The 12,646-nt window shown below is 44.2% G+C and overlaps 2 protein-coding genes across 5 annotated transcripts in view; one reads left to right on the top strand and one right to left on the bottom strand.

Moving 5' to 3' along the window:
• ip6k1 (inositol hexakisphosphate kinase 1) overlaps nucleotides 1–11,003 on the bottom strand; it is a 75,058-nt gene extending 64,055 nt beyond the window's left edge. The window contains exon 1 of the mRNA XM_057325561.1: nucleotides 10,140–11,003. The gene's annotated coding sequence lies outside the window, so the exon portion shown is untranslated. The remainder of the gene's footprint in view (nucleotides 1–10,139) is intronic.
• ccdc66 (coiled-coil domain containing 66) overlaps nucleotides 1–12,646 on the top strand; it is a 114,621-nt gene that overhangs the window by 44,864 nt on the left and 57,111 nt on the right. Inside the window, exons 2-3 of one of the 4 annotated variants that reach the window (XM_057325557.1) lie at nucleotides 12,007–12,134; nucleotides 12,440–12,498. In XM_057325557.1, the coding sequence (XP_057181540.1) occupies nucleotides 12,124–12,134; nucleotides 12,440–12,498 (70 nt within the window). In that variant the 5' untranslated portion in view covers nucleotides 12,007–12,123. Of the gene's footprint in view, nucleotides 1–12,006; nucleotides 12,135–12,439; nucleotides 12,499–12,646 lie in introns of those variants that run through there. The other 3 variants (XR_008962070.1, XM_057325558.1, XM_057325559.1) reach the window with 3 other exon arrangements.

Raw genomic sequence — 12,646 nt, 5'->3', positions numbered from 1 at the left:
GCATACGGCGCGTGCGGCGGGAGGGGTAGGCTGAACTAAAGCACGTGCGCACCCATTGCCAACAAAACACAGGCATCAGTTTCACTCATCACATGCGGTTCATGTCCGGCATCTTTTAGCGTTGGGACGGCTCCATATATCAGTTTCAAACGATCTCCAAATCCAGCGTTATATCCACCATTTATATAACATTCATCACCCAAATGCAGTGAACAAACAAACACCTGAACTTCGCGAACGTATGCTCTCTCTCTCTCCTGCACACAAGTGAAAGTGATGTCTGCACATGCTCCTTCTCCTGCTCTCTTTGCTGCCATGTGCTTTTCCGGGAGAATTGTCCAATAATGGACTAAGAAAAATTGTTACGAAACATTTTTATATGTTCGAAAAAAACTTTCCGAAACCTGTACGATCGCTGGGGGAGTGTATCGAGCACAGAAATACTACGTAATATGCCCAACTCGTTTTTTGACAAGCTGACCATGTTAAGCATGAGAAGACAGCACGTTTAACATTGTAAAGAAGTCAGAATGCATGACACACCATTGCAGCACCCCTTTAAACACCAGTGCCGACGTCTTTTTCTGCAGCTCAGAGCGTCTTTTGAGGTTGAAAAAAAACGTCCTACGTCAAGCTCCTTTTTCACAGCTAACCAATGACAGAGACCTGTCGTTTCCATAACAACATGCGAGGAACGTGATTGGTTGAGAAGGCTCAAGCTCGAAAAAATAAAATGGTAGCCGAAACGCCTGTTGGAGGATAGTTTTGAATAAATGTAAGTTTAATTTTCACTTTCAAAAAACTTCTGATTGCATTTCTATCGAGAAATTAGTATTGTAGTTTTTAAATATGTGATTAGTTATTGCAAAGATGCTCTCTGTTTATAATTCTAATAGACTTCTGTTGCGCTGCCTATGTTTCTCTGGGCTGCCTTCGTCCGCGAAGTCATGGCGCTCAGCTGCTATTTGTAACCAAACGCTGCGAGTGTTTTTTTTACTAAAACAGGACGTGATGACTTCACAAATATTCTAAAGTCTGTCAAAATCCTATGGGAAACACAGAAACTATCGCGGAATGCTAAGTATAAACACGTAGGTGAAATAAAATATATATTATTGATATAATGTTTCAGATCATTCGATATAGATAGATATTGATACATTTTAATAACCTTTATTAAGACCAGTAGAAAATGAGTTTTGAATTTGACCACTGTATTATTCACATTTTCCCAATTTTAACTCTATTACTGTCTATTATTTGGTAATAAATAGACTTAATAAAAAGACTTATTATAACACAGACAGCATCAGGTTTATTAGGTTACTTTCACTTTAAGAGCTAATGCCGCTACACATGCACTGTTTACATTCACAAAATGTTGTGTGCATTTTACAGTTAAAGAGCTAAAATGATGAGAAATAGAACTTGTTCTGTACCTGCAATGTAGGCAGTGCTGTGTCTGTGTGCGTGCGCATAGGGTGTGTCAGAAGAACGCCTGTGAGTCAAATCGCTTCCAAGTTTAAACAGGCATGACTTTAAAATGCATTAAAAAATGAATTTCTCTGCTTGTCCACTTTACTTAATTTACATGCATAAAAATCAACACAATTTTTGCAAAATTTGTTCACAACAGGATTTTTTCATGTTCAGTAATGTTGAGACTTCGTGAATGATTTGTGTTGTGTTAACATACAATTGTTACAACTGGAAAGAAAATAAATGTTTCCCAGCATTCTTTGCGTAAGACTGCATTTTGAGAGTTATTTTCTTAATTAAGTGTTGTTTTATGTGCTATTCAGTAAAGATAAACACATGTTAGTGTTTAATGTTCATTTATCTTTGAGATATTGAGATTTTTGGCGGAGAAGGCTGAGAAACTGAGAAAATGTGTTATAGGCTCTGTGCCCGATTGCATAAAGCACCTTAAGTTTTTATCTTAAGTAATACACTTAAGGAGTGATTTCCCCTTATCTAAAGGAATAACTTAAGGCCATTGCATAAAATCCCTTAAACACTTCTCTTAGGTAAGGGAAATCTTTAAGTGTTTCACGACAGCGACACAGGTGTGCTGTTACAAAATGTTGTTGTTGCCATAGAAACGCTACTGTTTACATCAACGCAGGCAGAGGTTTCACAAGAGAAAGCTAGAGCAAAAACACGATAAAGAAATGGATAAAGAAAAAGACAGACAAAAAAGACAGACAAATTGGACTGAGGAAGAGAAATGTATTCTTCTGGATGAATATGGTAAAAGAAAAGCAATTTTAAAAAGCAAACTGAATCCTAACGTAACTGCAGCAAAAAAAAAAGAAAGTGGGATGAAATAACGGAGAAAATTAATGCACAAATTCTTGATGTGAAGAGGACAAATTTGAAAATGTGAAAATATGAAAACATCTCTGTCGTAGCAAGTAAAAGAGTTGAGCCATTATAAGAGGGAATCCAACAAAACGTCTTTGTTACGTATGTAACCTCTGTTCCCTGATGGAGGGAACGAGACGTTGTGTCGAACCGACAGATGGGGTTTGTCTTGAGAACCTATCATCTTCTGGCTATTTTGAAAAGGCCAATGAAATTGGCGAATGAAATTTGCATGCCGGACTCCACCCCGGATATCCGGGTATAAAAGGAAGACGGCGTGCTCATTCATTCACCTTTTGGGCTGAGGAGCCTGAGAGCATCCCTCGACCACTGCGGTGGGCGGCCAGCGTTGTGGCATGAAGGACACAACGTCTCGTTCCCTCCATCAGGGAACAGAGGTTACATACGTAACCAAGACGTTCCCTTTCTGTCGGTCTCTCGACGTTGTGTCGAACCGACAGATGGGGTTCCTCTGGAAAACGCCATGGCGCTGTGCCACGTCACAATCACTAGCGAGGCGACGCTGACTGGCCTAGGCATGTCAGACGTGAGTACCATCGCAAAAATTGTTACCATCCAGTGGAGAGGTAGAGGGGTCCCAGAGCTTTTACCAAAAAGGTGAGAAGCCCCCTACCACCGGCCGTCACAGCGCGGAGGCCTTGTTTCTCTAACAACGAGAGACGCCCGGCACCGTAACGGCCACAGGGTAAGCATTATTCCCTCACTGAGGAAATGCGCTACAGAGACCACTTCCTACCATAGGGAGGAGTTTAGTGGAGACACCAACATGGTCTCGCCATCAGGGGAGAACTCATGGGAAAAAATGTGCGGACTGAAGGAGTTACCCGCAAGGTGGAAGTCCACCTAGGGAGGTCATGGGTTGCCGAGGTGGGAACCACTCATGAGGATACATCAGACGGAACCACCCAGTGGGGGGTTACCACGTCTGGAGCACTAGGTCCGGTTAGAGCTATGTGGTAGATAACTCAGCTGGTACGCGGCCTAAGGGGGCAGGGCTGCTCTGCCCAGCCCGCCCCCCAGGAAGGTGCTTAGTGATGGATGGAATGCCTATTCTTCACCCAGTGGGGAAAGAAGGGGGGCAAAGGCGGAGGATGTAGAACCTCATGAAGGTGTTGGGCGTAGCCCAACCCGCAGCTCTGCAGATGTCTGCCAGAGAGGTGCCCTGAGCCAGTGCCCACGAGGAGGCTACACCCCGGGTGGAGTGTGCCCTCACTGCCAATGGGCACGGGCGATCTTGAGATCGGTACGCCGTAGCGATGGCGTCCACAATCCAGTGCGCCAGTCTCTGTTTGGAGACAGCCCTTCCCTTCTGCTGACCTCCAAAACAGACAAAGAGCTGCTCAGAGCTTCTGAAGCTCTGTGTGCGGTCAAAGTAGAGGCGCAATGCACATACTGGACACAACATGGATGGGGTTGGGTCTTCATCACCGGTGGGGAGCGCCTGCAAGTTCACCACCTGGTCCCGAAAGGGAGTGGTGGGAACTTTGGGCACGTAGCCAGGCCGTGGTCTCAGGATCACGTGAGAATCTCCAGGCCCGAATTCTAAGCAATCTGTGGACACAGAGAATGCTTGTAGGTCCCCTACCCTCTTGATGGAGGCGAGCGCCACCAGAAGGGCCGTCTTCATCGTAAGATGAGAAAGAGCGGCCTCTCCCAGGGGCTCGAAGGGGGCTTCTGGAGGCCCACCAGGACCACTTCAAGGTCCCAAGTGGGTACGGAGCGCGGACGAGGCTGATTCAGCCTTCTCGTGCCCCTTAGGAACCTAATGACCAGGTCGTGCTGTCCTAGAGACTTGCCAGCCACTAGGTTGTGATGTGCGGCGATGGCAGCTACATACACTTTCAGTGTGGAAGGGGAGAGATTTCTCAGAAGTCTCTCTTGTAGGAAGGACAGCACATTCCCGATCGAGCATCTCTGTGGGTCTTCTCCCCGAGAAGAACACCAGGACGAGAAGAGGCACCACTTAACGGTGTACAGCCGCCTAGTGGCAGGGGCACTAGCCTGAGTTATGGTCTCAACCACCGATGGGGGAAGGCCACTCAGGATCTCCTCGTCCCGTCCAGGAGCCAGACATGGAGGTTCCAGTGGTCTGGTCTCGGGTGCCACAACGTGCACTTCCCCTACGAAAGAAGGTCCTTCGTCAGGGGAATTGGCCAGGGGGAGTTGTCGTCAGAAGCATCAGCTCTGAGAACCAAGTCCGGTTGGGCCAGTAGGGCGCAACTAGTAACACTTGATGCTCCTCTTCCCTGACCTTGCACAGAACCTGTGCAATGAGGCTCACTGGGGGAAGGCATACTTCCACTTGTCCCGCGGCCAGCTGTGTGCTAAGGCATCCATGCCGAGGGGACCCTCGGTCAGGGAGTACCAAAGCGGGCAATGGGTGGAGTCCGGGGAGGCAAACAGGTCCACCTGCGCCTGGCCGAACCGCTCCCATATGAGCCGGACTGCGCGGGGATGGAGTCGCCACTCTCCGCGAGGCGTCGACTGACGAGAGAGCGCGTCGACTGTCTGGTTCAGGTCGCCCGGGATGTATGTGGCTCGCAACGACGTTGTCACCTGCTGACTCCAGAGGAGGAGGCGCCGGGCGAGTTGTGTTAGCTGCCGTGAGCGTATGTCACCCTGGCGATTGATGTACACTACGGCAGTTGTGCTGTCCGACCGGACCAGCATGTGCTTGCCCTGCACGAGGGGCTGCAGCCTCCTCAGTGCAAGTAGCACAGCCAACAACTCTAGGCAGTTGATATGCCAGCACAGGCGGGGGCCCGTCCTTCGCCCTGACACTGCGTGCCCGTTGCACACGGCACCCCAACCCTGCAGGGAGGCATCCGTCGTCACCACGACGTGCCTTGAGACCTGCCCTAGGGGTACTCCTGTCCGCAAAAAGGTCACTGACGACCAGGAGGTTAGGGTGCTGCCAGTGTGCCACGCTCTCCAGGGAACCCAACTCTGTAGCCAGTGCTGGAGCGGTCGCATGTGCATCAACCCGAGGGGGACCACCCCCCCCGAGGATGCCATGTGTCCCAGGAGCCTCTGAAATTGTTTCAGGGGGACCGCTGACTGCCTGAAATATTTCAGGCAGTTCAACACTGACTGAGCGCGTTCTGTAGTCAGTCGTGCTGTCATGGATACAGAGTCGAATTCCATGCCGAGAAAAGAGATGCTCTGCATGGGGGAGAGCTTGCTCTTTTCCCAGTTGACCTGTAGCCCCAAACGGTCTAGATGCCGGAGCACCAGGTCCCTGTGTGTACACAACAGATCTCGCGAGTGTGCCAAGATGAGCCAGTCGTCGAGATAGTTCAGTACCCGCACACCTCTCTCCCTAAGGGGAGCGATGACGGTCTCCACGACCTTCGTGAAGACTCTTGGGGACAGGTACAGACTGAAAGGGAGGACCCTGTACTGATATGCCCTACCTTCAAAAGCGAACCGTAGGAACGGCCGATAACGAGGGAGAATCGAGACATGAAAGTACGCGTCCTTCAGGTCGATTGCCATGAACCGCTTCTGCGTGAGCATCCTGAACGGCAGTTTGTGCAGGTGCCTGTTCAGGGTACGCAGATCTAGGATGGGGCGCATCCCCCTGCCCTTTTTGGGAACGATGAAGTACGGGCTGTAAAACCTGTTGGACATCTCGGCTAGAGGGACAAGCTCGATCGCTTCCTTCGACAGAAGGGTGGCGACCTTGGCCCGTAGTACGGGAGCATCCTGGCCTCTGACTGAGGTTGAGAGGATGCCCTGAAACTTGGGCGGGCGTCTGGCGAATTGGATTGCATAGCCGAGACAGATTGTTTCCCGAAGCCACCGTGACGGCATGGGAAGCTCGAGCCAAGCTCCCAGGGACCGCGACAGGGGGACTAAGGGTACAATCTGCTTCATCGACCCCCCGGGGGGGTGGTTCGATGGCTGGCAGTTCGGGTCTCTCGCCGGGGGCAGACCCCTGGGGAGGAGACTGGCTCTGCTGGTTTGCCTGCCTGGCGATGCAGCTCATGCACCGTCGATTTGAGAGTGCTGAGGGCTGCAATGTATATTCGATGTTTCGCCTCGCCAGGACGCAACGTTGAGTAGCCGAACACCGTCTTGCAGAGGGTGAGAGCGGCTGTGAGAAACACCCAGGGAGATTGGAAACTCTCTTTGTGAGAAAGTGGGCGCTAGGCCCATTCCAACGATGGAATGGCTGGGGTCGGGCCCGATGGTGTTAACCTCCCTGGGGTCTTCCCGTCAGGGTCGCTTCTTCCTCGAAGGTTGCTAACGGGGTGGCGGTCTCCTCTTCGACGTCCTCTTCTGGGAGGGGCGCCTGGGTAGGGAGCGCCGGAGCCGGAGCTGGCGTCGAAGAGGGCCGGGGCTGCTGGGGAGCAGGCGCCGCAAGGGATCTCAAAGGCCTGTGGGCGGCCGAGTCACGACAGGGCAGGATGTGGCTGATCGCCTCCGTCTGCTTCTTTACTGCCGAGAACTGCTGAGCGAAGTCCTCGACAGTGTCGCCAAACAGCCCACCCTGCGCAATGGGCGCGTCGAGAAAGCGGACTTTCTCTGTGTCGCTCATCTGCGCAAGGTTAAGCCAGAGATGCCTCTCCTAGACCACAAGAGTGGACATCGCCGGACCCAGGGCCCGCGCGGTCACCTTGGTCGCCCGTAGGGCGAGGTCGGTGGCGGTGCGGAGTTCTTGCGTTAGCCCTGGGTCGGTCTTACCCTCGTGGATCTCTTTCAACGCCTTGGCCTGGTGGACCTGCAGGATGGCCATGGCGTGGTGAGAGGAGGCAGCTTGGCTCTCAGCATCGTAGGCCTTCGACACCAGTGATGCCGAAGTCCTACACGCTTTGGACGGGAGTTTCGGTCGGCCTCTCCAGGTGGACGCCGCCTGCGGGCACAGGTGCACCGCGACTGCACGTTCCACCTGGGGCACGTCGACGTAGCCTCTAGCTGCCCCACCATCGAGGGAAGAAAGAGCGACGGAACTGGTTTGACGTGTACGAGCCGAAAAAGGGGCGTTCCACGTCTTTGTCAGTTCCTCATGCACCTCCGGGAAGAACGGAACCGGGGTTGGGCGCGGCTTGGAGTCACGCTCAGAACCCAAGAACCATGTGTCCAGCCGTGAGCGCTGGGGGAGAGGCACTGGAGTGCACTCTAACCCAATGCTCACGGCGGCCCGGGAAAGCATGGCTGACATCTCGAAATCCGCTTCTTCGTACTGAACCTGAATGCATTGTGCTTGTGAAGCTTTCAGCGCCAGCGTTTCACTGCATGAGGACACGAGGTTCTTTGCGGCGTCCCGTCAAAATAAAAGTCTGGTTGACTTGAACAAGTTATTATACACTCACATTTTACCACACCACCCCCCTTAAATTTTTTATCATTCGACCACAGAGTATATTGTTTACTATAGCAAACTGAAGTAAATGTTCTAGTAAAATTGTGCTACTTATCATAAAATTTTTTACTTAATTTAAAAATATTACTTAAATTTAAGTAGACCTAAAAACAAAAGAAAAACACATTTACCAGTAAGATAATCGTTTATTAACATTATTGTACATTATACAGGCATCGGTTATAGGTATCGGTATCGGCGAGTACCAGAAAAAAGGTATCGGTACTCGTACTCTGTCTTTAAAAAATGGTATCGGTGCATCCCTAGTCAGGACGCTACTCTTTCCAAGATGTTCCAATGTTTTCATTATTCTTCATAATGACAAGATGATAGTCTATGGCTTTGTTTAAAATGTATTTTGCTAGAGACTGTGAGTTACTCGCTGAGTGTAACGTCTGTTATTAGAAGCACTGGAAGCGGTCTGAATATTTTGGGTCTTCATATGAAATAACTCTTTTTAAACCTCTGATTTAACTGTAAACTGTTGAATTGATGCAACACACACACAACGCATGTGTTAAACATGTAACATATCATCTCTTATCGCTGTGTTCTAACTATTATTTACTTTGGGGAGCAAAATGATCCCCGGGACTTCAGAAGGAGTAGGTGCTTTAAGCGCATCATTGTGCGTCCAGGATGCGCATAACTGTAAATAACGAAGCAAATGCATTAAGCGCATCATTCTGAGTTCAGGGTGCGTGGGCTCGCTTAATGCCACTCTGCATTAGAGTCTTTTATATGGTGATAGTTTTGTACAATAAACAGAGACAGATAGTAGTATTTTTACTTTTACTCAATTACATTATGAGACTGAAAATAGAGTCGGATATTACTCGGAGGAAAAAAATACAGAGCATATATCATTAAATTTACATTTACATTTAGTCATTTAGCTGACGCTTTTATCCAAAGCGACCTACAGATGAGGGAAACAATGGAAGCAATTGGAACAACATAAGGACAACAAAAAGCATAAGTGCAATAAAAAAACTGGTCTCATATAGCCTACCACAGTATACAGAGCTAAGTTTATTTTATTTTATTTTTTTACCTTTAATACAGTAGTTAAGTACATAAAAAATCAGTCTTTTTTTACTTTTAAAATGAAAACTACTTAATTAATAAAAGATAGTGATTTTAATGTAAACACTAGGGATGTAACGATTCACCGTGAGCCGGTTGAAAATCGGTTATAATGAGTGACGATTCAAATTGGTTGAGGTGTGAACTGAATCGCAATACATTTTTTGAACAGCAGGGGCCGCTATTTTCACTGCAAATCTAAACGTGGACATGCTGATATTTCTTAAATGCAAAAAAATCCAAGAAAAGCTCAGACAGTATTAGTTTGTTTATATTAAAGAGACTTTTTCTATTATTAATTTGTTATAAAAAAACATTATTTTATTATACACAGAAATGTGAAGCATTTAAGAAATAATGCAAGGGAAGTTGTTCATTTCTAATTTGTTTCAACTCATTTTGTAAAAATAAATCGTGAATAAATCGCATCGTGAGATCAGAATCGTGACTCGCATCGCATCGTGAGCTGAGTGAATCATTACATCCCTAGTAAACATGGATTAAAATGTTAAAACAACAATATTTATTTATAAGATGTAGTGGAGTAAAAAGTATGATATGCTTTATAATGTAAGAAAATACTAGAACTTATTGTTTATTTGCAAAGTTTGCCAAAGGATTAATAAAGTAATCCAAAAAATCTTTATTAGATTAATAAAAAACAGTAATCGTTAGATTAGTCGACTAATCGAAAAAATAATTGTTAGATTAGTCGACAATTAAAATAATTGTTAGTTGCAGCCCTAAGGAATACATAATTGTTCATGTGGGTAGATGTGCAACATGGATGGATGGATTTAAGAGGTCATCAAATTCCAGCACATAAACTAAGCTTCTTTAATATTTAGGACGTAGCAGACAATTTAAAACACATTCTAAACAGACACTGACACACATGTGAAGTCAGATGTTTGCTCCAATGTGAGTGTTATATAATGACCACAATGGTTCTGTAGTACCCATCAACCTCATTATCAGTTATGGACCAAAAATGATGAAATAGAGATATATAAATGCTGTCTTAATCGTCAGGTAAACAACCAGCTACAAGACGCGCACTCAAACAATTGTAAATGTCTGTTCAATGAAGCAGTATAAAATTGTGTCAAAATAAACATCCACACCATCAGATCACGTCAATGACCTTTAACCAACATTATCTTCATAATCCAACATCATTACAAACTTGTTTGTACACGCATATCAGTTTTAAATAAAATAATTACAATACAACAATATTAGTTATTAAATGTTTAAAATAACAGATGACAAAAGGTCATTGCATATAAATAACGTTACATACCTGAGTTAATCAGTTCCTTATCAGCTCGTATTGTTTTTCGTCCCGCGATGGTTGTATACGTTAAAGTATAAATAAATAAACGAGTAAATAAACGTAAATTAAAGTAAATATTGTTTCGTTGTAAAATCCTCCTGATGTCCTTCGTGTTAGCACGCCGGCTAAATTAATATAAGCTAATCTCTTTAGATATGATCAACTGTACAGATTTAATGACATTTCACTAAACTTTCCACAGTCTACGTTTCTATGTAACAAAGAATGACATGCAATTAATAACGTAAATGCAGTTATTTTATCTCGTAAAGCCGCTTTTACATGTAACGTCAGTCTTGTAAATGCTAAAGCGGATGCTAAACCACACAAAACAGCTTACAAACCCGTTAACAATGACATGAAATATAACGTTACATAAAAGAAAAAAAATGTGGACACATTCTCCGACTTATCCATTTGTAAATTAAACGTTGAATGTATCAGATGATATTGCGGTTATTATTGGGTTGTCAGATTACCCTCAGGTCCGTAATTTACAGCTCTGAAGGCTAATTCAAAGAAAACGGAATCATTTAAAATAACTAATAAAATGATGAGATGCCCATCTGCCTTAAGTAATTTTAACTTTAACAAATACTATTCTCCTAACACTTTCAAAACCCTTCAACAACTCTCATTTACATTATTACCCTATTAGCCTATTATTATATCAGACATATCGAATACGTGTCAAACATCGTTTATGAACACTAAAACACACGACTAGTTAGTGCGATAATCTGCGAGTTAATGCTGTTTTCTAGCTAAAGACGCTGTATATGCAGACAGGAGTCTCAGAGATACAGAAATAACAAAACAACCACACTGATAGTTGAGCATCATCTACTGCCCTCTACTGAGATTACAGTATGTATGTCCAATTCAACACAAAATGCTTTAGTTACATGATTATAATAACAGACCTAATATTTTTGTGTTTTTGGTTTTATGTATTTATGGAACTGTTTGTTTGTTCTGTGTATTTTGTACACATGCATGCTTATATAAATAGGCCTACTTTCATTCACAACTACAACCTTTATATCTGCCCCTTAAAGACACCTGCCTACATAGCACACCGTTTTTAAATATGTGTACATAATGAATTGTAAAATATATTTATATTTCTGTTTATTTTTACTTTACTCTTTGTATTATATTGCTATAGAATGCAGAATAACAATTTAACATTATCTTAGATCATAATGGTATTGTGCAATATGTGGTTTACTTTGTTGTCTGACATAGTTTACGGCAAAATTGGTAAACATTATTGGTTGTCTGCACGGGTGATCTTTAGGATCTTTTATAATCAAGGCTGTAGGCTACCTCTTTTCGCTTTTTTGCAAAGCAGTACATATAGTAAGTTACAGTAACAAAATTAAAGAGACGTAATTATGACAAAAATATAACAAATGTATTTGAATACTTATCTGTGTGTTTAAATTCCAATGTTACACAGCTTGACTAAATGAGCTTAAACTATTAATTGTTTTTACTCACAAACGTGTTGTTTCGCTTAATGTATAAGACATGTATGAAACCCCTTCAGTCATATGGATTACTTTTATGATGGAAATGTATTTTTCGAGCTTCAATGATGCAGCAGAATTCAATAGCAGGATTTTATTTAATTTGTGTTTGGCTGAAGAAAGGTTTGATGACTGTTTTGATTCATTTGAGCCCAGATCCACATTGAAAGATATTTTTTTATTTATTTCTTTATTTGCTTGCAGTTTGAAAAAAATAAGATGTGGCAGTAGTGTTGCATAAATACAGATGCGCTTCCACTTATGGCCTGCAGTCGCAGTAATGTAAGCTCTGATGTTTGCAGAAGAACCGCGCGGCTCTAGAAGAAGAGATTCCAGCACAGCCAATCAGAGACGCGTTTACTAGTCGCGAGCAGCAACAAAAAGATATACGCTCACGTCAGTGAATGGAGGGATAAATTATGAATCTCGGGTGAGTATGTACTGACGAATTTAAACATAGAATTGAATCTCTATGATATTTGTTTTAGCATTTCATCCATTTAATTGTCACTTGTCAAGGCTGATGTTGTAACATTTATTAAATCATGTGATATTTAAAGAAAGCATTGTATGGGGCAGTTGTGATCTGCTTGTAAATTCGTGTGCAGGTCTCGGGTTGTAATATGATCACACATTTACAATGGCATTTTAAGGATACTACAAGAATGAATGGTACTAACATGGGGACACTTAGTACTTAGTTCTTACACCCAGGCGCACTGGTTTGTTTTGCAGTGATGGTCTGTTATTTGAGCTGGAAAATGGAAAGGCCAGGCTTGTGTTGTCTAAATATGGTAAGAGCATAAACATGACTTCATTTCTTATTACATTTTCATGTATAGGACATACTGCTGTAAAAATTAAAGCATTGGTGCAGTATAAGAAGCAATACAAATATTACACATTTACAAATGTGTTACCATTTGCATTTTGCAGACTTTT

This window comes from Triplophysa rosa, linkage group LG25, assembly GCF_024868665.1.
Source record: "Triplophysa rosa linkage group LG25, Trosa_1v2, whole genome shotgun sequence".
Classification (NCBI taxonomy): domain Eukaryota; kingdom Metazoa; phylum Chordata; class Actinopteri; order Cypriniformes; family Nemacheilidae; genus Triplophysa; species Triplophysa rosa.
This window is presented reverse-complemented; position numbering and strand designations above follow the sequence as displayed.